Consider the following 27,681-nt stretch of genomic DNA (forward strand, 5'->3'; position numbering starts at 1 on the left):
GGATTGTAATTTTTCATACTGAATGTCGTTATTTTATTCTCAGTCGCGTAATGTCCTAGTTCAAGAAGCAAATTAAGTCATTGCTTCAGGGTTTATTGCAGCTACTAAACGTGTCCTTTGTAAATTTCTATTAAAGCAATAATAACAAAACAAATATTGTATATAGCAATTGCAAGAAGTACATTTTGTACGTTACACAAGTTATTTTTGTTCAGATTGTACCAACTTATAAAAAATGTTTTTCTTTACTTTTTGATAGATATATTTTGATAGATATTTTTCATTTTGTGTTATTTGCTTTTTAATTTTCAGTAATAAAGGTTTAACCAGTCTGTTTTGTTTTCATATCTTCGCAAAAATGAAATAACGAGTTGGGTCATGTTGATCCTATCAGTACAACTGTACAGTAAATTCGAACAAACCAGCAAGGTTAATATTTATAGGATAACTATTCTTATGTGTTTATATAATAGCTATTCTCATAGATTATCACTTCATTCTGCTAAACGATTATATGTTGACGAATAAGTTTAAAATAAATAAAGTAAGTTTAAAATAAATAAAGTAAGTTTAAAATAAATAAAAAAGGAACTACTAATTTAATTACTAGTTACCAGAAAAATGTAAGTTACAATTAGTAGATAGAAAGAAAGAATTGAAGTTAAGAAGAAATTGAAGAAAAGGTAACTCTTTGACTCTATAACTTTGCTACAAGTAATGAGTTATTTCCGAAAATAAAAAAAATTTTTTAAATAAAAATAGCTGCGTTTTTATGATTGCGCCTTTCTTCTTATTAATCTTTGATGTATAGTTTTCTTTAAATAACTTTTTAAAGCATTGACTCTTATTTAATCGCAAACAAAATATAACAATTTTGAAAATATATATTAATAAAAAAAGAATAAAGTTTCAAAACACAGTTTCAAATTTAAAAAGTAAAGTTTTACCGAATTATTTTTGTATAAAAATATGAAAAAATGTTCGTGATTTACAGGGTGGAGTAAAAACAAACGCGGAACTCAATTTTATATTATAACAATAACATTTATAAATGTTATTCTCTGTTATTCAAAGACTTGATAATATTTCGATAATTAATCCGAGGAATATTTGATTAAGGGAAACGTTTTATGATGATTGGCATGTTTTTCTAAACGTTGAAGACCTTGGATATTTACTTTAGGCTTTTAAGCTTCCCCTGAACATTTCAATAAGCTTTAATCAATAAATGCGATTAATATGCAGTACGGTTGAGAGTTAATTGGAACGTATTATAAATTGTTCAGATACTCGTCGAAACTATACGTTATTGAAAAATGTCTATTAAACCATCCATCTCACACGATCGTTCGCCGAGCGGACAAACAAACGAATAAATTAATCATTTTCGTGATCCTTCGACATTATCATACGCGTATTCAAAGTGATTTTTAGATATGTCGACTGGTATCGATTGCGCGAGATTGCCAATCGAGACAAATGAGCCCACATATTCCCGTACATAGGAACTCGCTCTTTGAGCCCCCGCTCCGATTAATATGAATTCCAGCCGCTTTGCCCCTGACTTGATTAAAACGCCGCACCACGTATTCATTGTTTATCATTGTCTATTTCGTGCGAGAGGGAGAATCGCGGTCGTTGTTACCGTGCACACACGCCACCGCCATTCCGGCAACAAATCATCCTTAACTCTGTAACGATCCTGTCAGATCTGAACGGATCGCGTTTAAAGCACCCTACACACGTACCATTCGAGGCACGTATCGCGTGATTTGTATCGACGCTACAGATTTTTTGGTCTCGCGGGTTTTGGACGCCTCGGACCTTTATTCCATTTTCATTTCATTTATTCTTCACTCAATCGGCGAGATTTCCACGCACATGCGCATGCCATTTCTAGGGATTCTCCGTTTTACCCTTGATATCGAATACATAGGGCGGTTTTTTTTAATCTGTTCTATTGGAGGAATTTATTTTTGTGATCATTTTATGAAGAAAAGTTCATATGAACATGTAGTATCAAAGGTCTTGTTTCAGAAATAGTACACTGAGAGAAAATTCTTTGGTACTTGTGACTATAATTGCATAGCAAAATAATTATGGATATATCGATTATATTTTAAAATAATTATGGTTAGAAGCTCCATTTTTATAATTATTGTGGCTACATGTTAATAATAATAACCTTGTGTTTACAGTTTTATGAATCTGTGAACACATTTTACTATAAATTAATTTTGAATATTATTATATAATAAAATATCAAAATTTGGATAGTAAAAATAAAATAAACATTTTTATATAGTAAATACAGCTATTTCTTAAATATTCGCTTGTTAATTGCGTGATTATATAACTAGTAATGATTATTATTTGCACGATTAAAATAAATAGATAGAAACAAAAATGATTATAAATTTCAGTTAAATTATGAATTAATTATGCAAACATTTTCTTTTCTCAGGATATTAAAAATCAATTTCAAGCAGATTAATTAAAAAAAATTAATTAGAATGTTACACATTTTATTCTATAATATATCGTTATTTCTTAATATCTTCTAATCGAAAAGAGGTTTCTTCTTCAAACTCGAACGTAAGTAAACATAATATTACCTTTATTCCTTGCCTATTATCGTCGTTTTGTAAAAGGTCAATAACGTAGAAATAAATCTTGCTTTATTGCTTTGGAAGAAATTGAGGAACAACTAACATAGGATGATTAATTTTATTTCAAAGTATTGATACTCGTATCAAATTCGAGATTAATACACTAAAAAGTTCTCCTCATAAAATAATCTCAAGAATCAATTCCTACAATATTGGAGCGCTTAAGGAACACTCTATGGATTCTTGATATATGTCTACCGTTTTGCAGATTCAAACCCTCTTTCTCTCTCTCTCTCTCTCTTTGTTTCTCTGATGTCGCTAATTATTTGTGAATAATCGCAGATTTTCAATATCGAAAAACCATGCGGAGGGTCACTGAGACTTGCGGCATCGTAAATCATCTCTCAAGTTTTCCCGTTCTAACGCGTCGGTTGGAACCGCGCGATTTTAAACTTCATCGCTTCAACAATGGAGTTGTTCCACTCTACGGAACTCTAGGATCCTCGGTGGGATACGATACATCCATCACGAGATGCGCGGAGATCTTTTATATCTTGGCGATATCTCACCCGTGATACATCGCGGATACTTTGCAGCTCGTATCTTTCAACCGGCGACCGCGCAAGATGCGACCCGCGCCGGGCTCCGACATCCTGAATAGATTAGTATAATGCAGTGGGAGTTTACTTATCCGGTGGAATAATCCGGAGATTGTCGCGTAACGAAAAAAAGGAGAAAAGAAAATCCGCCGCTTCGTATCGGGAAACTGTGAAAGGCGGAACGCTCGACACAAAGACGTTTAAAACGACGACGAAAATGCGAACTGTCGTTTGTGCGCTGCGCTTATTTGAAGGTCTAACTATAGGGTCGGCTTAAACATCAATGATTTATAGACCCATGAATCTATAGTGATGTCGTGGCTTCTATGCAACTTTCCCGTTATCTGAGTGGACGCAGGATACCTTGTAACGAGTGTGGAGATAAGAGCCTATAGTATTTCAAAACTCTACAATGGCAAAAATACAATATTTAAAAAAATAGCAGATTTCACGGAACTGAATACAATGTTCATTAAACTTTCTTTTTTCGTTTCGTGGTACTTCGTCGATATATCGCGTTCCTATTTTTTAACTATTTTTTTCTAATTCTTTTTGCGAGAATCGACATTAAGAGGCATTGTTAACGACTTCATATATTCGTTGATTAAATGCGAAATGGAATTTGGGGAAAAATGATAAAATTGATTTTCGTGTTCGAAATATGAAGGAAAAAGAAAATATAGGGAGATTTTCGCAAAAAACCAAGAAAATCCAAAAATTGAATTATTTGAAAACAAAAAGAACTTCTCATCTTCAAACCGTTCAGTGTATGAATATAGTAATCATTCTCTAGACATATGAGAACAAAATTTTAAACTATCATTAATATTCTGAAGACTTAATAAAAAACTTGTTTGCTTCTTGCGAACATTTTATATATACTAATTATTTATCCAATAATATTTTACATTTATCCTTTTTTATAACATTAATAATTTTAAAGATGAAGGTTAAATATGAATCAAAGTATAAAGTGTTAAACAATATAAATTTTTCACTTTTTATTTTTAAATATTGTTGCTATTCTTGTCGAATAAAAAAATGTTAAACTCTTATATTTCCTCTCGTTTGTTTGATTCATGGCGGAACAAAATTCGTCACAATATAACACTACTGATAGAGAACGATTTTGTGTCACAATTCAAATTAAAAAAAAGTACTGGATTTATTTTATTCTTGTTGGAAACTCTTTCTATATTTTTTTTTCTTCATATTTTAAATACGAAAATAATAATATATACCTATGACGTCAAAGATTCAGTGTGTCAAGAATGATAAAGTGCAGCGAAAATCTAGATTTACAGTTGCATGAAGCAAGGGAGGAAGAGAGGGAGGAAGAGAGAGAGAGACGGAAAGACAATCAGAGACTAGTACGGTCGACATTGATCAGAACAATGTTCTCCCAGGGGAAACCCCCTTCGTTTCGCCGTGTCAGGTGAATCCCGGCAAATCTGCGCATGCAAATCGTTGATGAACGACAATCAACAGGTGCCGAAAGGTCAGCAGGCCATTAGGCTCCAAGCCAGCCGTTGTTGCCGCAAGATTGCGTGAGCCAGCTCTATGTAACCGGGCTGGTCATCAAGTTGGAAATCTCTCGCTCCTAATATTTCCTATTACGGGCGCCAATAAGCTCCCAGTTCTGAACAATTAGAAACCACAACCTCCCGCATTACGAGGTCATAGAATAAGTCGCAATGTAAAATAAAAAAAAAGAAGCACGCAATTTATTACTTCACATGTGCGTAATTTCAATTTAATTATTTAATCAGGAGATACCGGAATACTCAACATATAACGACTCGCTCCACGAAGAAAAGATACGTTTTAAATATTTAATATTAAAAGATCGCGACATACGGGATATACTCCGTATATACAAAAGTGATACGATTTTATCTTTAAAGACACGCTATTCTCGTGCAGCAAATTACGCACAGCAGATCGTACAGCGGACGCAGTTTTATTGATCGCGAACTTTCTGAACGATTTCCTTTTCATGGGGAAAAGAAAAAGAGAAGCGCTCGCAGGGGACTCGCTTCGGTCTGAAAACGTCGTCGCATTGGTTCTCCCTTGAATCGCAAGGATACGACAATATCCACGGAGCCACGATATATCGCGGCGAAATTGCATCGACCACGAGCCTGACGAGAACATTTTTCCGGCACATTGAGTCGAAATTATATGCGATTCGGGATACGCGGAGGGATGTTGGCAGCTATTGCCATCCTCTTTTTCCGCGTCGCGATCGGTTTCGATGTTCCCCAGAGACACACGCGACAGATCTTGGTTGATCTGCTATTTAAAGTTAATTTGTTTTCCGTTAGGCAAAACTGGCACGAAACATTAACGACGTCTCTCTAGAGCACAAACTATTCACGTCGACATATCGGAATGTAATTTTTTATTTGACAAAATGCGGCCGCAAATTTCGCAAAAATAATACATGATAGAGGAAAGTCACCAATACCAATACATAAATCTTTTAATGCCCCCTTATTTCTCGGAAACTAAATATTATATTATATTAATGTCTACTGATAAAAACACGATTCGCTTAAATAATTAATTGAAGAAGTAAAACCCTGTTATACGCTCATGATTTTTTTCTAGCAAAGATTTGCTAAAAACAAATCGTTAAAAAGCGAAAATACTCGTAAAATTTGCACGTTCTTTTTTTGCAAGCTGCAAAAAGTTAGTTTAAATAACAATGAGTATATTATTGATAATATTAGATTATTTTACGTGTTTGTAGCGCCCTAAAACTGTTCTACTTATATTTTTCTTTCTTATATTTCTTATAATTCAGTTTTAAATATAAAATGGGGATGCAGTATAAACTGGGACGCTTATTGATAAAACAAACTATAAGATAGCAAAAACCGTATAGAACAAACGTATAACAATATGAGATTTATTGAGTTATGTTAATGTAACTTTTACATATTGTCGCGCGACATTTATATAATATTGCATCTTACGGTATTAGATATTTATATAAATTGACAAAAATGTTTTATATCAAAATTAATGATTTCTAAGAATCGTCATTCTCGTATACATTAACTTGTATTTTTTACAAATGACTCATTTGAAAGAAAAAGATAAAGAAAATTTAACATTATTACTTAGTGCATATATTTTATTTTAAAGCTTATTTTGTTAGACGCTCACTTTTTTTATTTTATGAAAAAGTTAATTATTACAAAATTCAAAACGATATTATAAAAACTGCTGTATCATCCGAACACTTTCTAGTTTGCAGTTAAGTTTCTAAAGTTTTACTTTTAGCAAGGACAAATAATTAAAAGGCTTTACTTTTTCAAAGGCACTTTTACTTTTAGCAAGGATAATAATCAAAGTGAGAGTGTTTGCGCGATACTCGGTGTGCAAGTTTCTTCTTGTTCAAAATTACCAGTTTTATTTCAAATTCGAAATGATCTTGAACTTTTCATGCCACAAGCGGCACCGCTTCTGGCTATCCTCAGTATAAGTACAAACAAGAAAACGTGGGTTTTTAAGTCTACATAGCAAAGAGCAGTTAGGATATGTCTTTGATATCTATTTGATTGCGCCGACACATGGTTTGATAATCAAGTGGCAACGACACGCGTTCGCTAAACCGTATTTATTATAACAATATGAAAAAATATTTAAATACTTAATTAAAGTGAACTGTTTTGTATAGCAATTGACGAACAAAAAATACTTTTACTTTTTGTTAAAGAAATAAAATCCAAAAACAAAGCGATATATTGGTATTAATGACCTTCCTCATATATATATAAAAAAAAGGAAAAAAATAAATTTTATATTTTTAGTGCAAGGATAATTAAAATATATAATCCAAAGAATAAACTTAATATAAAATATTTATAAAGAAAGAAAATATATAAAAATAGAAGAAAATGAATTGAATGTAATTTATATGTATACTGATGCAAATTCCTTTTATATTTATTTCTCGAACATAGGTAGAATTTATATCACCGTTTTATCGAAAACTTCATTCATTGCAACGAACCTCTGAAACTTCAGAAGTTGCAGGTAAAATAAGACTATGCCGAAAAACCTTCGGAAAGTCTCTTCTCGAATCATTCGCGTCGCATCGCTTTTCTTCGATTTTCTCAAAGTTCTCTGCCGCTGTATTACTTCGCGCTAAGTTTATGTTTATACGAATCCGCTCGTTCGGAGCTGTCGGAGAAATCGACTATCTAAGTCATATACACGTACACACTCTCACAGAACACTCGGTGAATAACGTCTCAAGGCATGGAGACTTGAAAGACGGTCAATATTTGAGTTGACGCTTAAATGTTCGAGCCAGTCCGGGCCGTGCGCGACTTTGTGAAGCTCGCTTCACTGCCGGCCATTGGTATCTCATTAAGATGAGTTCCGAGCAGGAAGTGAGCTGAGAGAATAGCGGAGAACTTTTCGTTCTTATCGGATATCGTAATGAATCCGGTTTTAAATTCCGCTACCTCAAACCTGTCATTTTTTTCTGATGTCATTATCACGCGAAAGCGTCAGATTAGCTCCTAATTGAACGTAATTAATTAAGCAATTAATTAAGGGAACTTTGACAATTTTGCACTTTACCTTTCAAGACTATATCATAATCTGCCTATATACTTATATTTTGTGTACGTTAATATATCATGTAAAATAAAAAATTTGTAAAATTAATAATTTGATACAAAAGTACTACGAAATACCCTCACATTTATTATTTTATTATAAATTTTTATTTAGCACATCACTTTTTTGTAGTTATTCTCTAAAATGCTTGTAATTAACTTTCTCGTCTGTTAAAAGAGATTTTCAATGTCATCAAAAATATTATATTTTATCATGTTTAAATTAGCATGTAATGTAAATTCAGAAAAGTGTTATTAGTATTCAAATCAAAGAGAGAGATTCGATTTGATTCAACCTCACAAATGTTTGATTCGTATCTTCCCCATGCCCAATTTGTTCATCTCTAAATTATAACTTTGTACATGAGATATTTTTCACAAAATATGGTAATTTCTAATTAAACTGTATTACATTTTGTGTGAAAAGTTAGTAGTGAAAAGAATAACTATTCGTTAGCTACGTAACCAGAGATTTCAGTGAAGAAAACGAATTTTTAGTTAATTGATGAATATCTTTATCTGGAAGATAGCTATCGGGAGGTGTGAGAAAGTCGCGCATAAGATGTAATAAAGTCAATTAATTCGCACAAGAAATCCCGGTTCTTATCGCGAATTTCTTTTAACACTCATTGAACAAAATTTATGTCATTTGTTATATAAGTATTAATTAAAATAAAATATCTAATTTATATAACGAATTACATAGATTTATAACATTATACCGTGGAGAATTACAGATGGCTAAGACGTTCCAACGTTTTCGGTACAGCGTAACAAGTTGAAATCCCTATTTTAAAACGGACAGTAAAAAGAGATTTATCTGCAGTTTACGCGATAAAAATTTCCCGTTATAAAGCAGAGCAGACACAATGAATATTCTGTGATAAACAGCGGCTTTCTTGGCGAGTGTCCACCATTGCGAATTTTCGAGTCGCTCAAGCTTGTGTGCGCGACGTTGCTTATTGATCTAAAGCCGAAGGGGTAGAGTTACACATTTATTCGCTCCACAAATACGCCGTCGCTCATTCGGTTCGTTTCACGGCTCGAACGTTTGAGCGGACACACGCTCCGGATAACGCGTAAATAATCGCCGGTCGATGACGGCGCGTCGTGCGACGAATAGATAAAATTTGACCGCGCGCGCGACGTAATTGGCCTTTTATTAGTGGCGCATTAACACTCGCGTACCTGTGTGAAATCTGCGTTCCGCGATGGCGTTTCGATTAGCTCCACGTCGCACCGCCGATTCACCCGCGATTCCGAGCGGCGCGACGCACAGTTGGGTCGTTAAATTCCGTAATTACTGGAGTGTAACGTCGCGCTCGGTCTCCTCGAAACGCAAAAACCGATTTGCCGCTGCATACCGCGCTTCTCGATTCCGGAAATTTACTTTATTTGTTCCGATTATACGTAATTATTTATACCCACCGGTAATTCATTTTCACGTTTCTAGCAACTTCTTGAAGTATAATAATAATTATTATACATAAGAGTTACATATACATGACAGTAATAATTTGTCAGCGTTGGAAAATTCTAATAATAATAGTAACAACAACGCGCAAGCATTTTCTTCGACGAATATTCAATGAATTGAAAAAAAAAGAAAAAAACACTATCTTCCAGCAATTTTAGCACAATTGCCGCGGTTCAACTTTGTCGAGAACCGCGGCAATTGTGCAAGCGCACGAGTGGATAACAACTTTTATATTTCCGGAATAATTGGTGGGATGTGATCTTGTGTTCCGTTTGAATTTCAACGACTCTGCGTTTGAAGCTTCCTGTATGTATTTTATTCAAATATTCACTTATTATACCACGAGAGATGTATCATACATACCTGAACTTCTAAGGCATGGTAAGCAAATATGAGGCCAAGCAGTATCACAGTAGACACAGAGATCAGGGTTTTCAGTGCTGTCGAGAAAAACGAGGCCTGTAACATATAAGCATCTTCGTATTTAAATGTCTAAAATAAAATACATTTTGTTTTATAAATTTATTTATTTTTTACTATGTCGAGGAAAGTTACCGCTATCGATATTGGTCTCTTAAAACAACATTTCTTTATTTCGGAAACTGAGCACTTTATTAATATGCTGATAAAAACCAAAAGAGGTAAAAAGCGATAGTTTGTACATGCATAGCTTCTTTCTATATAAAATTTAAAAATGGATTCTTCAAAAACAAGAATAAAATTTACACGACCTGCTGTTGTAAGTCGTATAGTTTAAATAATAATAAGTGCATTATTAAAAATATTATTATTTTACATGTTTAGCGTCTAAAAATTGTTATATTTTTTTTTCTTTCTTATTTTTCTCATAATGCGCTATTAAATATAAAATCGAGGTGCAGCGTAAATTGGCACATCTATCGATTAGACATACAATAAAATTATAAAAACTGTAGATAAAATAGAAGACACAACATTACGTAATCCATCTATTAAGTTAGTAACGTAATCTTTACATGTTATGCTATATGCTGCGTCTTACGAAACATGTATTCATATAAATCAGTAAAATAAGTTTTACATTGACGTGAAAGACTTCTAAGAATCCTTACAACTTAAAATCATGAGGTTGCAAGTATTTCGTACAGAGATGCATGTTAAAGGAAATGTAGCATTATTGCCTACTCAGTTTGGGATGTCAGCCGATTATTTTTGCTCATCTTAAAAAAATTTAATTGTTGCAAAATTTGAAACGTTTATTATAAAAACTGCTGTATTACATTCGGTAAAAGATACTTTCTAATTTGTATGTGTATATTCAAAGTTTTACTTTTTAATTTTTGTATAAAAAATATAAGTATAGTAGTACAGTTTAAAAACAAAGTGGTATCGGTATCGGCAACCTTTCTCTAATACATTAATTTCTAAATTTATAATTAATGGAGAAGAAAATGGTATTATAACTCTTTGTAAAGAAGAGAAAAAGAAGAAAAGGATGAAAAAAGAGAGACAGGGGAGGGAGGAGCGTGAAAGAGAGGTATAATTATTATAAGATCTTTTATTTTTTTATTTCAAAATTTAAAAAAATTTTTAAAGGTACATTTTTAGCATTTGATTATTGAGTATATACGTATATATACTTTCTCATTTTTTTTTAATTTAAGCTTATTTTTACACGAATATACATGTATGCACGAGTGCCTTTATTTATTATTTCATTCGTCATTGCATACATTTTTAATTAAGCAAAGTAAAGAGTAGCATGAGATTTTGTTATGCAGCCCCTTAAGCGTACTGGCGCCACAACAAGCTTAATACGGCTTCTTTCTCCGAAGTTGTATCGAAGTAGTTATTTGAAAAGTTACTTGTAGTTTTAGTCTATAGTTTACATTACACGTATTATAAATGTATTTTATACATGTATTTTAGATTACTACTTCAGTTTATACAGAAAAGTTTTATACTTATGTGTATAAAATTACCTATTAATTTTTAAACTGAGTTTAAACTGATTTTTTTTCCATCAATTTATTATGAAGTATCGTCTCACACTTTCATAAATAATATTTTGAGTAGTAAATATTTCATAACTTGTCTCGAATCTATTGTAGAATAATTCATGAATATAATCGTAAAGTTTTCAATACATGTCGTATAAACAAAATTTCTTTATGTAAGCAAATTATGTCTATTTAAGATTATAAATTCTCCCAAGTAAATTTTATATTCTTGCATATATATGAAACAATGAATTGTTGATTTGATGCTAATCCTTTCTGTAAATGTTTGCGCAAATTTACGTGGAAGAAATTTTTTTATATTAAAAAAATTGTAATCACTTCTGTCGATCAAGAGAAAAATTGAAATAAATACGATCGTTGTTTCAGCATTTCATTATCGGTAGCCATAGACACGGACAGTTCGAGGATATCGAAGAATTAATTATCGAACTTCTTCATTTAACTAAAGTAACGAACTCTCGTCTTATTGTTAATTATGATCACTTCTGCAGACGTGAAATAATGAAATATGCACATCTTTGTGAAGTTGCTTGTTGCCATATCGTAAAAGTCAAGCATAGCGCTTCTCAACAACAGTGTCCGATTTACGACTCTCGACCCGGCGAAGGCGCAAACATCTTTAACGGTCGTAAAAAGTGCCGGCGTAAAAAGAGCATTTTAGAAAAATTGAATCTTGCCTTATGTCTTAGAGAGAAACTCTTGGAATATTGCAATAAAATGCATCGCTTTACATGAGCTTTAAATTGCTATGCATATGTGGCTGTACATTCTTATGGTTATTTCGAGCGCCATTCATCCTTTTAACATTGACCGGAGTATATCACGCATAAAAAACGATAAATAATCAATACAATAAATAACAAAATTACTGAATAAAAGCGTGGCAATTAGCTCTCTATGGACCAACATTTTTTCTCACCACTTTTCTAGTCCAAAAAGGTCACTGGCGCCTGATACGGTTTTTGAAAGGGCTTTTACACTTTAAAAAATTGGAAAAAGTTCTGGTACTCTTCCAACATTTCAGAATACGATTTTACAGTTGTTTGGCCTAAAATGTTTTTTTACTTTTTTTTGTACATGTCCGAATTTTAAACAGAATAATTCAAAATTGAAAATGTCTTCAAATTTGCGGTTAAATTATGGAGGGTTAATCAGTTGACAATAACTTTAGAACGTATTAAATACCTTTTTATAAGATATTTTATTAAAAGGTTCATATTTTAATCAAAATTACATATTTTATATAATAAAGTTATTTTCTCATTACACTAAGAAAGTTTCCCAGCTTAGAAAGATGCAGGAGAGTAATACGACTTTTCATACAAACTCCATTCTTTTATGCAAATATGGTTTCACAAACCTCTTATTTTTTGTTTTTGCAATTAAATTACTTAAAACTTTTCTTCATATAAGACTTAACGCTAGTTCAGAAAATTATTTCAAGAAAAAAGCATGCGGTTAAATACTTGAAAATATAAAGGAATATACAAGTTGCAGTGACATATTTTTCTAACACTGGGGAGAAAAGCTGCATATTTGAAACATGGTGCTTGACACCTTCATTAAATTAATTTTATAAATTAAAATTTTGGTTTATTTAATTCTAAACGTTTTAAATTTGATATGCTGCTTAAATCATTAAAAGTATGAAAGTATAAAAGTTTAATTTGCAAACAATGTTTCATTACTCATTTTTGTGTTTCTATAATTTAAATTTAATGATCAATTGTAGATAAACAAAACATGCTAGTTTTTATTACGTCATATTGTTTCAATGCTTGTGACAGCTTTTTTCATAGGGATGCATTCCGTTTAAAGCTCACAAGCATCGGTTATCCTTGTTTAATATTTGATAAACAAGAATGAAATGATTTTAAGAGTGTGTTTTGTTAAGAGTGTTAAGTGGAATGCGCCTATAGGAGGTGGCATCTCACCCATGTATGTTGAGGGAGTTTTGTGCCAGTTTTGTAGGACTTGACTAATTTTTTCTCTAAAAATCTGGAATGTATATTTTGCAACTTTAATCACTTTATTTGTATGGTTAAATAAAAGTTTCAAGAATATTATTAATTTTTCGTAGCTTGATTCCATTACATGACAAAGTGTTGTTTTAGAAAAATGTTTATATATCAGTATTTTCACCAACTCACTTACATATAAGTATAATATAAATAATCATACGTTCTTTATTCTAAAGGACAATCTTTCTTTGGATAGCTGCTCTTTAGATTTATTTATGTTCACAAAACCCAATTTATGGAACAATTGATAAATTTAGTTGTTTTAAATATTGTGTAGAATCATGTAGGATAAAAACCTTAAAATTTCCACGCAGATCTGTATTTTATTTTTCGAAAGAAAATAAAGGACAAATCTGGTCACCGTAAATACAACGCTTGTTGTATGTAACAGTTACATTGTTGAGTAAAAAATAATATTGATCCTATGTAGTTGTTAATTGGCGTTTATACTGAAAATCCGGTCCAGTTATCAGAATTATTCTGTTACCCCCAATTTATGTATTTTTGATTTTACTGTTAAACATTTAATCCCTTAACAAAATACATACATTTCAGTGCTCGAAATCTTTGTTGACAGAAAAACTAAATAAATCAATAGATACTCACGATTCATTTCTATGTTTGCTAGACACTTTAAACGATCAACAGAAAAAATAAATATTGATGTATAATATGAAAGAATCACTTGATAAAAAAAATAAATAAAAAAAACAATAGTATAAGTACTCTTAGATTTCTTATCACCTACAGCGTTGACTCTTTCCACGTCGCGACTAAAAATCAAGAGCGCGTTAAAATTTCGGCGCGGAGTGCTATGCGCGTTTTATATCGCGCGCTATAAATCTCGCGATTTTATCTACCTGAATTTACTGCGGCTCCGTGACGTACAAAATTTAAGAAGGCTAATTCCTGACGCGGTAACTTCGCGACGTTCGCACCGCCGCTTTTAGTTTCGCTAATAGCGGCGGCACGTTATTTACAGCAGCCCGAGTCACGTAGCGTAATTTCCGTTCTGCATCGTCGAATGCACGTCGCTTTGTCTGCCTACGCCGCTCGACGTAATCTCGCGATACGCAATGCCGGGCGGGTTTAGGCTTTTAAGCTCGCTCGAGATGTTTGCCCGAGTTTAAAGTTTACAGGGTTTATTCGTCGTCCCTTTTACCCGCGAGTTCTTTGACCAATCCGAACGTCATTTTAGTCCAATATACAAAGTGTCTCGGCAACTGAGGCTTGATTAAAATTCTGGTTTGAAGCAAGACCGACCAGATAGACTGATTGAAAGACAAACAATAACGAACAATTCCTAAAATTGGGAAACTATATCTGGATAATTGCCTTTCTCGTTAGTTCGTATTTCCTAGGATCTATAATGAGGAGACTGTTCGCAGGGAATAACTCTCATGCTTCTTGCATGCACATATACATGCATAGTTTATTCGGTGATGGTATGGGAGCGGTTTACGAGATTTTCGGTGAATTGTGGATCGCAATAACGAGCTGCTTTCCGGAAGAACGACGACAACAAGCTCGCAGGCTAGGCAAAGCCTCTTTCCGCCATGTAACCTGGAAAGGGATTAAGGGCTCGCAAGAAACGAAGGGAGCCAGACCGAACGTCGGTTGCTCTTCGCGAAATTTCTCTTTATGCGAATCTCAGAGACAATACTCTCTTGCAAAATGTATTTAAACTCGAATGATTTTATTATAAGCCACTCGCGTAATCGCGTTTGAAACATCAAAAGGGTATTCTCATTACGCGCGGAAGAGGATTTACCGTGCTATAGTAAATAGAAACGTAGAAATCTAAAGACCGGAGATAAAAATGTAAATGTTCCTTCAAATATGGCTATGAAATTTTGCGCTGTGGCGCTTGCCTTTTATCCAACTCGCCGAGCAAAATTTTTCCCCAACATTTTCAGCGAGGCCATCGCGTCTGTTGGATAAAATTTTCTAGCCGCTTGTATAAATGGATTAAAGGATTAGGGTAAAGTGTAAGCGCAACATTTATTCTCGCCCGGCCTTATAAGAGTTGATTTTGTACGAGTGTTGTACAATGTTCGCGGATATGCGAAATTTCTATCGCAAGATTATGCGGCGTGTAACCACGTAACAAGCTGTGAAATTTGTGCGCTTGGCCGTCATTATTCCCATCCGATATTGTACCTCTACCTTCCAGGTAAACAATTATTATGGCATGCGAGTCGGTCAAAATAATTAAGAGGAAGTATTTTCCCCTTTATCGAAACTATTTATCGAAAACTGTTTGAAATGTTACACAAGCAAAAAAAAAAAAAAAAACAATATTCCATATTTAATCTCGAACGAAATATTTTAAACAGAATAACTGTAACAAGAATTACAAATCAATATAACAGACGTTTTTCAACTTTTTTCTGTGAGAGAACAATAAAGGAAACCCGAGAAAAATTTATATATATATATAATTATATATATATAATATATAACAATTTTTTTCTTAAGTTATATATGTCCATATATAATTATACATAATTATATATGATTATACATGAAAAATTTTTTCCCGGAAAATCAGAACAAAATTTTACAATTTGGTTGCTAAGATGATTTCGGATCTAGATTGAATTCTAGATCCAAAATCGAGAAACATACGGCTATTTATAATGTAGGCAGAGTTAAATTATAAATAAATTATACCAAAAGATAAAAAGTGATATAAAAAATATATATTAATATATCTTCTTCTTCTGTGTGTCGGGTCTGGCTGGCTTTGGCAATCACTACTGCGAGACTATCCCTGTCTTCCGCCGTACCTAATAATTGCTCGGCACATTGGATTTTTACAGGTTTCCTCTTTATATAGTGATATCCTGGGGAAAAATGCTGCCCAGTGTGGTTTCCCGTTGCCTTTGCTGGTATGCATAGGATGTAGGAGGGATACCGAGGATCCTTGGATTAGGATACTAGGCTATTAAAACTTGAAACCCTCTCGAATAGGGAATTGGGAGAGAGACAAGGCGTAGGTAGGGTCGCTTCCCTGAAGTAGATCTATTCTCCGTGTCGGAGTTATAAGAAAGCACTATCTACTCGCTACTTTAATATAAATATATAAGAACATTTAAATATATAAAAAATTATCTTTATATTAATTTTCTTATATATAAATATATAAGAAAATAAATATAAATATAATAATATGATGAGGTAAAAGACCAATATGTAGACAAATACAATTAAAGATAAGCCCGGTTAGATTAGTCTTACTAATTTAATATAAAATTTTCTGATTGGCTGTCTCAAGAGAAAAATTGCGCAGTGAATGGTTGTGGTCGCAACGTGATTGCAATGTATGAACGTTTCCGCCCTATTCGATTTGGATCTTCGCGTTTGATAGTTCTTGAGTAATTTTCTATAATTCATCAATTTCAAGTTTATCAATTTCCGTGCCAAATAAATATATTATATTTATATCTCCTCTATTATTACATATTTAATATTAGAGGGAAGGTGTCGTTACAATCCTTCATTTTATTATGGCTTATTACTTGGATGATCTGTTATTTAGTGACAAGTTCTAATAATTACTTATGGAATTATTTGTTTAGTAGCTCAACGCAGCAGCGCTAATAATCCAATACACTACAGCCGACAATTATTATAAGGCAATTTTATTTTTAAGCATTCCGAAACTTTTTCAAGGTATATTTTAATATTTTGTTGCACATACTCCTTCATCCTTTTAAACTTGAACTATTATCACATGGATATACACTCAAGTGATTTTTGTTATTTTTGTATTCGATTGTACACATTTAGAGCTACGCAAAGTTGAATGTAATAGCATGGAATTTTGCTAATACAATCACTTAAGTGTATTGGCGCTTCAACAGGCCTAATAGCTTCTTTCCTGATGTTTTCAATTTAAAGTAGTTATTTGATAAGTTGAGTGCAGTTTACATTACACGTATTATTATACTATAGATTTTCAATACTGGCCTACGTGATCTGTTCAAAAAATAACGAAGCTTTCGAAATACCGTCCCAACGTGACCCTTACGTGCTATTTCGCTAATGGCATTGCTCAGCGGATTCCCTTATCATTAATGTGCCGTTGGGAACACTACTCTAAGCTGCTTAGTTTATAATTCTACAGCTGCTTAAGTGAAGTTGTGTTCAATGGCGAGTTTCCTGAATCTTTCCTATCAACTGGAAACAATAGTCTCAGGGTAGATTTTATTCTTGGGGTCAAATCGAGTGAAAAAGAGAGCTAACGAATAACAGTTGTGTCATGTTTTATGTCAAAAAGCTGGATAATGACTAACCAATGTCTTCACGTTTCGTGCTTCTTCTTTCTCACTTTCTTCCTCTTTATTAATCATTTTCTCAAATAAAAATAAAAAAAATAAATAATGACACCCAAAAAATTCTCACAAACACAACTTTACTTAAACAGATATAGATTATAACCTTTAAGCAGTATGAAGTCATGTTTCAAACATATTAATGCTAATGAATCCCACTAAGCGGTGCCACTAACGAAGTAGCACGTATAGGTCACGTTGACGTGTTATTTCAAAAGTTCCGTTACTTCTTGGACAAACCACGTGTATGCGGGAAGATTATGTATGCTTACATACATTTGCATATAATCTGCAACGTAATCTCTTAATTTTTAATAAATATTTAATTTTGTAACAAAACACTGCGTTTTTAAGATAAATAAAATATTTATTTTCAGGTAGATATCTGTCTTATTATTTTATATGTCATAAAATCGGGACAATTTATGGACTTCTTGATGAAGCTATTTTACTTTCTCACCCCACATTTCATAAAAAAATTTACAATTTGTTATAAAGACATTATAAATGAATACCCGTTAGATCGGATTTTAAAAAAAAGTTAAAGATATAATTAAGTACTTATTTGTTACTAGATTTAATGGAAAAAATTAAACTCTAAAACTTAAAATTCTATAAAAGAGAATTGAATCACATGTTGATTGGAATAATGTTAAAATCTTGAACCGAATTATTGTAAAAGATTAACATCTGAAACGAAATACACAATAAAGGCCAGAAGAACGGTATTTCTAATGAAAATACCAAACTTTTAGACAAATCTTATTTTAATATACTTGAAACAATGGACAACAATGACTTTAAATAAATTTGCTTACAATTGTGTTCTTGATCTGATCTACAGCATGAGCGTTTTCAAAATGATCAATAGTTAAATTTTATGTTTTTGCTATTGAAACAGATTAACGTAAAGTTGAAACTTGTTTCGCTATATTATTTGTGATATTTCTATCTATAGATTAAATATTTTTAATTTACATACGCTAGTTTGATGTTTGTTATGGCCTACCTTAACAAATTGGTTAATTTTTGTTTACAATAATGAACGGGATACTTATGTTTATTTTTAAATACTTAGTTTTTTCTTTATTTCGTGGAGAGGAAAACCATGTTAACATCCTCGTTTTCCTTCGACCAGTTATGTAGTGTCATTACATTCTATAAATAATATTCTAAGTAATAGTCAAAATTTTGAGTCTAGAATCGTTTGACCAACATATTGACAAATGTAATTATTCACTTTTTAATTTGAAATACTGATTGTTAACAAAATTATTGTGCAAGATGTAAATGAAAACGCAGAGGACGTAATGTCACCTTCTAATTTCAGATGGAATAAATAAAATGTCTTTTCGATGGAATAAATAAACCGAAATAATATATTCGTTATGATTGAAACGGATGTAAGCAGAAAAACACTAAAATTAACTATATTTTTAGTAAATTTAGTGTATTATCTTAATAATTTACTATCTATTTTTTTAATTTCGTAAAATTATTTTTAACCGGATAAACAAAATCGTCACTACCAATGAGTGACAGAAATAAAAATTATTTATGTTTTTAATAAACCTAGTATATTATTTTAATATATTTTTTTTTTTTAATTTTGTAGAAACATTTTGAACCGGATAAGTAAAATCGTCACTACAAATGAGTGACAGGAACAAAAATTAATTATATTTTTAGTAAACCTAGTATATTATCTTAATAATTTACTATTTTTTTAAATTTTGTAGAATTACTTTTAACCAGATAAATAAAATCATCATCACAAATGGGTGGCATAATCATTGCATAAAATGTAACATAGCGGTCAAATTAAAAAAATTAACGCTAGTCATTTGCGTAAATTTTGAAAAAATCTAATCTCAAAATCTTTTTTAGAAAAGTTAGGAGAGTTACACGGACTCAAATATGTGCGCGAAAGCAACGGTATTGTTAACCATCATTTATAACGCTGACATCCGGAGGATTCCGTCTAAAACGGTCAATTGGATTCACCGTAAAACGGATTTTGATGAGATAGTTCAATTATCGGTTATCGTTCTCTTAAAGATGAAAGCCGCGAGCTTACGGTGTCCACGCGCGATGTATTGGGATTTCGCGCCATAATAAATTTACGAGATCCGAAGCTCTCTCCGAAGGCTCGATACGGGATGGCGGTTGAAGAAGGGACGGCGGGGAGAGGATTATACGAGCCGTGCTCCACATGAATTAACGCGATTGCATCTACGGGGGCAGATTTTCCCATCGCGAGAAAAACACGCCGGAAAACTGCGCCGGCGACGTTCGAAAAACGATTATAACTCTCTCGACGGCATCCACAATGATGTAGAATTTATGCGCCGGGCTTAAGGAGGGGAAGGGAATAGCTTTATACCGGATATCTTTAGAACAGCTTTCCTGTTTTATTTATTTCTCTTTTTTTCTAATTTTCTTTTATTTTTCGCCTTTACCTATGCAGGGTGCACACCCTTGTGTGTCGTTATAAAAGACACGTAAAAAAATATCTGTAAAAAGAGTCGGAGAGATATAGAAGTTTTGTCAGGAGGAAGTTTAAAAAGGTCAAGACATAAAAAAGGCGTCTGACAGACCGAAGCGTGTTTTAAAAGTTTTTACGACGGTTTTTTTTTTAGAAAGGCGTTATAAATGTCTCGGTAATTAAAGGCATTTCTCGGCAAATATTGTCGAAAAATAATAGATTCTGAAGTACGCTCCATATCACAGCCGATACAAATTGGAATGAATATCGATTCGTTCGGGAACCAACGGCGCCAGCTGCCATAATTAAAAGCGACAAACTTTTCAGACGCATATATTCCACGTAAAAAGCCAGCGGATAAATATCGGTTTCCAAAACCCTCGGAAACTTTCGGGAAGTACAACCGGAACGGAAACTTCAATTAGTGACTTGCGATTAATCAAAAAGAAAAAAAAAGAAAACGTGGACAGGAAGAGTACCAGAAGGGACAATATAACGATTGAACAGGAACAATACGAAAGTTTTTACTTCGGCAATAATGACGGAAACAATGCACTCTCGTTAAAATCCCCCAACCCCCTATCCTCTCGGCCTCAAGGAACCGCGTCTTCCGCTCGAACTCGAGATGTTTTTGGCGAGAATGGACTCCCTATGAAACTTTAAACGGGTAATCATCTCTGTAAAGGTTTATCGATTGATCAGGACAATACCAGGAACCGTGCCAAACCGCGCCCCATCTCTCTCTTTGGGCAATCCGCAACTTCTCTTTGTTTCGCATCGCGAAGCTCCTCCCGATGTTGTTCTGGCTTTCAGATGCTTTCGGACCGTCCATATATTCGTCCCGACGTCGATTATATTAGTTTCCGTTCCTCCCGTCGGCATTCTTACGAAATGGCCGGCGGCGATTATATCCCTCTTCCGTTTGGCGTTTCTTTTTAATAAAAGGTTTCGCACTTCTTCCCATACAAGATTCTCATCGACATCTCGTTTTCTTCAACTTCTTGCAAAACGATCTTGTCTTCCGAGATCTCGAAGAGATCATTTTTTTAACTCTCTTGTGCCTGGTGCGACATGTATGTCCCAATCCTTTAAAAAATTCATGTCTTCTACAAAAATAAAGGTAGCGATTTCTCCCTCTTGACTCATTTTAAAGACGAAGGGTAAGGCTTTCAGTAAAAAAACTCAACGTTTGTGAATTTTATCTCTTGATCTGCGTACCTCGTCAAAAATTCATAAAACGGGATAAAAATAAAAGATACATATTTTCCAAATCAATTAAAATAGCGAGTACTTGATGGTTCTTATTTTAAAGGTCAACAGTTATATAAAAAATTGTAATTTTTAAAGTAGCGGATTCAACGTGGAAGACCAAAATGCTAAATTACTCACGTGTACGTAGGCATATGAGTATATAGGTTTTTGATCTGGTCGTTGATGACAAATCTGCAATAGAAATTCTAAAATTGGTGCCATATTAAATCCGCCATTTTGAATTTTAAAATCTTACAAATTTAAAATTATGACATGGATTTAAGATAATAAAAATCATATAGCATTATGACTAAAAGACACAGCATTGTAACATCTATCTAGTAAGTTAATAACTAAACATATAATCTTTATATATTGTGCTACATGTTGCGGAACAGCATGAGATGTTTGTATAAATTGACAAAACACGTTTTACATTGAAACGCTTCTAGGAATCATATATATTAACTCGTATTTTGTACGGGGATGATTCGTGAATGGAAAAGGAAGTGTGAAAATGTACATTACTGTTTATTATAGCTACGTTCTGAAATTCACTGTTAATACTGAAAATCTGTAGTATTCAGTATTGGCAGTATATTGGAACACAGTCTATGTCGGTTTTGGGGCTCGTTTTGTCAGATATTTATTTATTTTTTTCATCTTAAAACTTAATTATTGCAAAACTCGAAATGTTATAAAAACTCTGTATCGGTTCATAGAGGACACTATAATTTATATTTATGATTCTAAAGTTTTATTTTTAATTTCTATTCAAGATATATAAGAAATACAAAGTGGTATCGACGATCTTCCCATACTGTATAAATTACTTATTTTAAGTATTAAAAGCTTTGTTATTGCCTTTAATATTTATAATAAATAATTGATACTGTATTTGAAACAGTAATTGATAAATGTTTATAATGGAAGACATTTACTGTATATGTTTAATCTTTAAAAAAAAATAAATTAGTATCTTATAAGTCTCTTTAAGCAGCACAAAAGATACAATTTGAACAATCAGTTTCCTAAAAATTTTACTGAAATCAATTTCCAAAATCTTTTCTTTAAATAATAATTTTTGAATGAAAATAATATAAAATACAGTTGAGAGAAGAGAGACTTATGTCCATATACGAGTATTAATAACAAATAAAATTCAATGTACAATAATAACGCGAGCAATAATGCGATTTGAGAATTAACTGCTTAACACGTTCATCAGCATGCGTTTATAATAGCTTATCGCATAAAGGTATATTTAATTAGATATTTTTAATTTATCGTTTTATGACTGATTAAATAATTTTATAATCGTATGTGATGAGATGTAGGTAATATGATGCATATTTATAAAAATATCAAGGATAGGAAGTAATGAGTTACAAATAACGCTATTATCGTTATTTTTTTTTATAATAAAGATTTAATAATAACGTTACAATTTATCGTAACGACAACGGCGAAAGTAGTCATTTTTGACAAATAACTCTTTATCATTACTCATTACTTATTAAAAAAAAAACTTGTTAGTTTTCTCATTATGTAACAAATAAAGTAACACGTTACTTTGATTCGTTACGCAACGAATAAAGCTGCAAGTTACTTCTTATCAGTGAGTAACGCTTTAGTTAACCAAAGTGACAACCTGAATCTTAATAATTGTCGTTATCAAAAATGTTAATGTTACCAAATCGTTATTATAGAAAAATAAAAGTAATGATGATTCGTTACTTGTAACGCATTACTTTTCATCCCTGAAAAATATTTATTTAACTGTTATAGTATCTGTACACATAAAATTAACGTAAAATATGCTACAATAAATTTTATAAAAACACTGCTGAATAAAATCGTATTGTTGGATTATTGGTTACCTAAAAATTAATAAAAAAGTTACATAAAATGCAACTGAGTTTAAATATTTGTATAGGAACGAATTAAGAGGTAATCTAGAAATTTTTTGTCTATATTTCTTATTGTTTGTTTATTTCATGTTGTTATTTAAATATCGTTTATATTCAATAATAATAAAAAAATTGATGAGATACGATTTAAATGATCGCATTAGACAGCTCTTCCCTATCAATAAATTTTCTCCATTTTACTGATATAACATCAATTTTGTCTTTACACGTATACGGATTATTTATTTTTAAATAAATTAATGAATGCAACGAGCGTTTTGTAGCTGTAGAATGTTTTGAAGAAAATATTACTGAAATTACATTCATCGCACTACATATTATATAAAACCTTTTACTGTATACATAATATACCGTAATCAAACATATCAGATGTTATATCACTTTTTCATTTAACTCTACCTCTATTAGTATTTCGTGTAGCTTTTTTGCGAAAAAAAAGGGAGATATTTGAGATCCGCCCACGCACCGGACCGGCGGCGAGACGCGCGCGTGCTATCACGCCACGTAATATCGCGGGTCTCGCGGATAAAAACATTCGTCGGACGTCGGGATGAGTGAGTGCGCGTTCAGGAGGTTACTATAGCGACGACATGATCTATTTGTGCGTATCCGTGCGAGGCGTGCGAGCGTGCGAGGCCTCATCGTTTGTGTGGTCACGCCCTGTGAAATTAGCAAAAACCACTTTGCCGTCGGTTTTTTTTTCGGCAGTTTCATCGGAAAAAAAAGAGAGCGCAAGCGTTAGGGCAGCCGCGTGCCAGCAGACCTATTCTATAATTCTTAACGACAGTTTCACCGTTGCGCAGCTTTTATTATATCTGAGCAACGATATTACAACGACTACGAAACTGTCGTTAGGAGTTAGGCTGAACAGCATAGGCCTGCAGGGCGCCGCGGGTTTTGATGGCGTGGCACTTCACCCTTCGTTCTCGACAGAGCGGAAATGTAGAGCGTGTAACACGTGGACCAACGCGACGTGCGAACTTCCGAACTCGAAATGAAAACCCCGAAAACGTGTCTGGCGCATCGCAAGAAAAAGGGTCGAACAACGAACGTGACCGAATATCTTCATCGAATATTAAATCGCGCTTCCATGTTGAACGAATTTAAGTTTTAAGGGTGCACGTGTCACAAAGTATTACCAATATAAGTAATATGTATAAATATAAAAAATTCGCAAACTGTTCTATAATCACGTTTAAATATCTGTGTAAAATTTGAGCGCACACGTTTTATTGGTTCAAAAGTTATTTAATTTTTTGTTTACCTACATAAAATTGCGTTATGTACGTATGTGTAATTTGATGAGGAAGCAAAAGTATTCGAATTAAATCAAATTTTATTTAATAGAGAACTCCGACCAATATTTGAAGTAAATCCAATTTCTTACGTATATTAATAAAACTAATAAATACTCAAATAAAAATATTTTAATAAATACAGCAAAAGTTTATTTGCATCTATACATTTGTTTAAAAGTCATTCACTTATAATTACATTAAAATATGATCATGTATGTTGCATGAGTTTTTATAAGCAAATTATTCATTATTTTGTTTTATTTTGCAGATGATTTCAGGATCAAAATTCAAATATTCATGATCAAAAGTTTTTGTCATCTCTTAAGAAAAAGTGTTTTAATAAATTCATTAGCTCTAATATGGTAATCAGTTTATTAAAATATTTTTTTTTCTGAAAGGGTTAATTAAGAAAAAAAGAGTAAGTCTACAAAGTCTGTAATTTTTTAATTCCTATGACTTTTACTTGGTATTTTATAGCCAAAATGTTCTCAAGAGACGACCGTGTAGAGATTTCAGTAAGATTTTAATAAGAGCCTGACTGTTTGGCCTGAATATAAATTGGAGTAATGTAAAGTGATAAGGCCTTCATGTGGCATATAACAAATTGTTCACAAGGTCCTTATAAAGAAAGTTTTTCAGCTCCTTATTTAGATCAAGGTCTTTTTTGTAGAAAATTTTATTAACTCTATATTAAAATTTTAATAAATGTAACAATAATAGTTACATGTTTGTGTTCTGAAAATTATATTTAGAAGTTTATATAAACTACACTATAAAATTATTAAGATTATACAAAAATAAATCTAAACATTATTGTAACATTATGTGATATATATTATACAAATAAAAATAAAACATGATATATCTCAAAAACAAACACAAATGCCTAAACAAGAATTAATTGTTAAAGAGCTATCAACAATAAAACAATAATAAAAATAAAATGATAATGTGAGCACGGCATTATTTTTGATGCGCAAAATTTCTTCGCACAATTTGAGATTATGTCAGTTCAACAAAAGTGGTGAACGTTTTTGCTTCTGGAGCTATCGTTGAAACGTAATTACAAAGTTATTGTATCCTTATTAAACACAAGATAGGTTCGCTTTTGTCAGGAGAAAGAACTATGTTCCCTCCATAGCAGTTGTTTAATCGATAAATTCCATGCAATGAGAAACAATTATAATTGAACGTCAATGAAAACAGCATTTGTAAAATGGTGAAATAAATTAAACCGAACTGTCATTATAACGTAGCGAACTGATCAGGTCGGAAAATAAAGTTGAAATGATAAACGGTTATGACAACAGTTAACAGTTGAAATAATGTTAATCTTATTAAATTAACATAATCTCAAGTATATTTATGAAGAAATTTTGGGCTGGGCTTTCATTATGCTTCATATTATTTTCATTATTACCTGAAAAGGGATTTAAAAACGTTTAACAACGTTTTTATTTTTTTAGCTTCCTTTAACAAATGTTGAAGAGATCAAACGTCTTATGTATTGTCTGATATCTGGTAGTTAAGTAGGCCTTATTATGAAATAAATAAGATTTTTAAATAAAGAGATTTTATCATGCTATACAAAGTAGGCTACATTGAAAATCTATTTTTCTTACATAGTGTTCGTAATATCTTTATAAATTCTTTTCCTATATGCCAGTCCTAATAAATAAGTACTTATAAAGTTAAAACATTCTTAGAGAAATTCTAATAAGAAACTCAAATATAAAAATAAGGAAATCTTTTTTATCTTATCCGTAATAAATAATGATCGGGATGTTATCCTATGAAAGACATGTTACGTAAAACGTGCCATCCCTAAATTGTTAGGGATTTGAACAAAGGGCATTTGAACAAAGGTTTTAAAAATTAAGATAAAAACTAAAAGCTGCATGTTACGGAACCTCCTGTCCTATATTATTCAATTATGCTGATATTGTATTACATGTGTCTTGCCTAAATCAATGTCTATTAAGCAGAATTCAAAGGATTCAGAATGTCTGTCTTCATTTCTCTTTCGGAGTGAGGAAATATTATTCCTACTAACGTTCAGGCTGGCTGAAAGTGTATTAACGTTTCATATTACACATGTGCACTTTAGTTTATTATGTTCTCCATTACTACTTTATATCTTTGTGAACTGATTAGGTTTAATATAGTGAGATACACATGACAGTTTATTTTCAAATATACGTTATCAATATGTGCTACCTTATCCATTGCATCATATCGCTGTGCTTTTTCTTACATTGCAATAAAATTTTATAACTCTTCCAGATTCCGTGCGCACTTCGTCATCTCACTTTTCTTTCCGCGCGGAAGCGACTCGTTATTTCCAGCCGTATATTTCATTTAAAGAATGAAAATAACTTGCATCATGTTCGGCCATTCAATTTAATCCGTAAAATCTCTTATTTGCAATAATTGTAGAATGTGAGATTTTTGCATTGATGTATCGTATGAGTAATTATATTAAAATGTTAAATTTATCTAAATTAAAAATCACGTCAGAATTAAAGCTGTACTCGTAACTTCACCTTTTGTCTGCAATCAGTTGTGTACACCGCGAAAAAATTTTTTATATATAATTATATATATATTTTAATACATATGGACATATATATATATATATATATATATATATATATATATATATATATATATATATATATATATGAAATATGTCCACATGTAAATATACATAATTATATGTAATCATTTATAAATTTATATATATAATCAAGATACATATATACAATATAAATTTGACCGAAAAAAATTTTTATATGTAACTATATATAATTATATATTTATTTATAAATGATTACATATAATTATGTATATTTACATGTGGACATATTTCATATATAATTATATATAAAAAAAATTTTTTTGGGCAGATTTATATTGTATATGTATCTTATGCAGACCAATTTGTATTTATGGTTAAAAAAGTTGATGTTATTTTGAAAATTAGAAAAGACCCTAATCTACGTGTATCGATAATTTCTAAGAATTAAACTCGTAAAGCCG

General features: G+C 32.0%; 1 protein-coding gene across 4 annotated transcripts in view; it reads right to left on the reverse strand.

Annotated features, from left to right (window-relative positions):
* Positions 1-27,681, reverse strand: part of LOC105205582 (small conductance calcium-activated potassium channel protein) — a 154,917-nt gene that overhangs the window by 32,530 nt on the left and 94,706 nt on the right. For 3 of the 4 annotated variants that reach the window (XM_039456594.1, XM_039456596.1, XM_039456595.1), the window contains 2 exons: positions 21,552-21,619; positions 9,683-9,778 (listed from right to left, as the gene is read on the reverse strand). In XM_039456594.1, coding sequence (XP_039312528.1) covers positions 9,683-9,778; positions 21,552-21,619 — 164 coding nt within the window. The remainder of the gene's footprint in view (positions 1-9,682; positions 9,779-21,551; positions 21,620-27,681) is intronic. The other variant, XM_011174978.3, reaches the window with a different exon arrangement.

This window comes from Solenopsis invicta, chromosome 13, assembly GCF_016802725.1.
Source record: "Solenopsis invicta isolate M01_SB chromosome 13, UNIL_Sinv_3.0, whole genome shotgun sequence".
Taxonomy (NCBI): domain Eukaryota; kingdom Metazoa; phylum Arthropoda; class Insecta; order Hymenoptera; family Formicidae; genus Solenopsis; species Solenopsis invicta.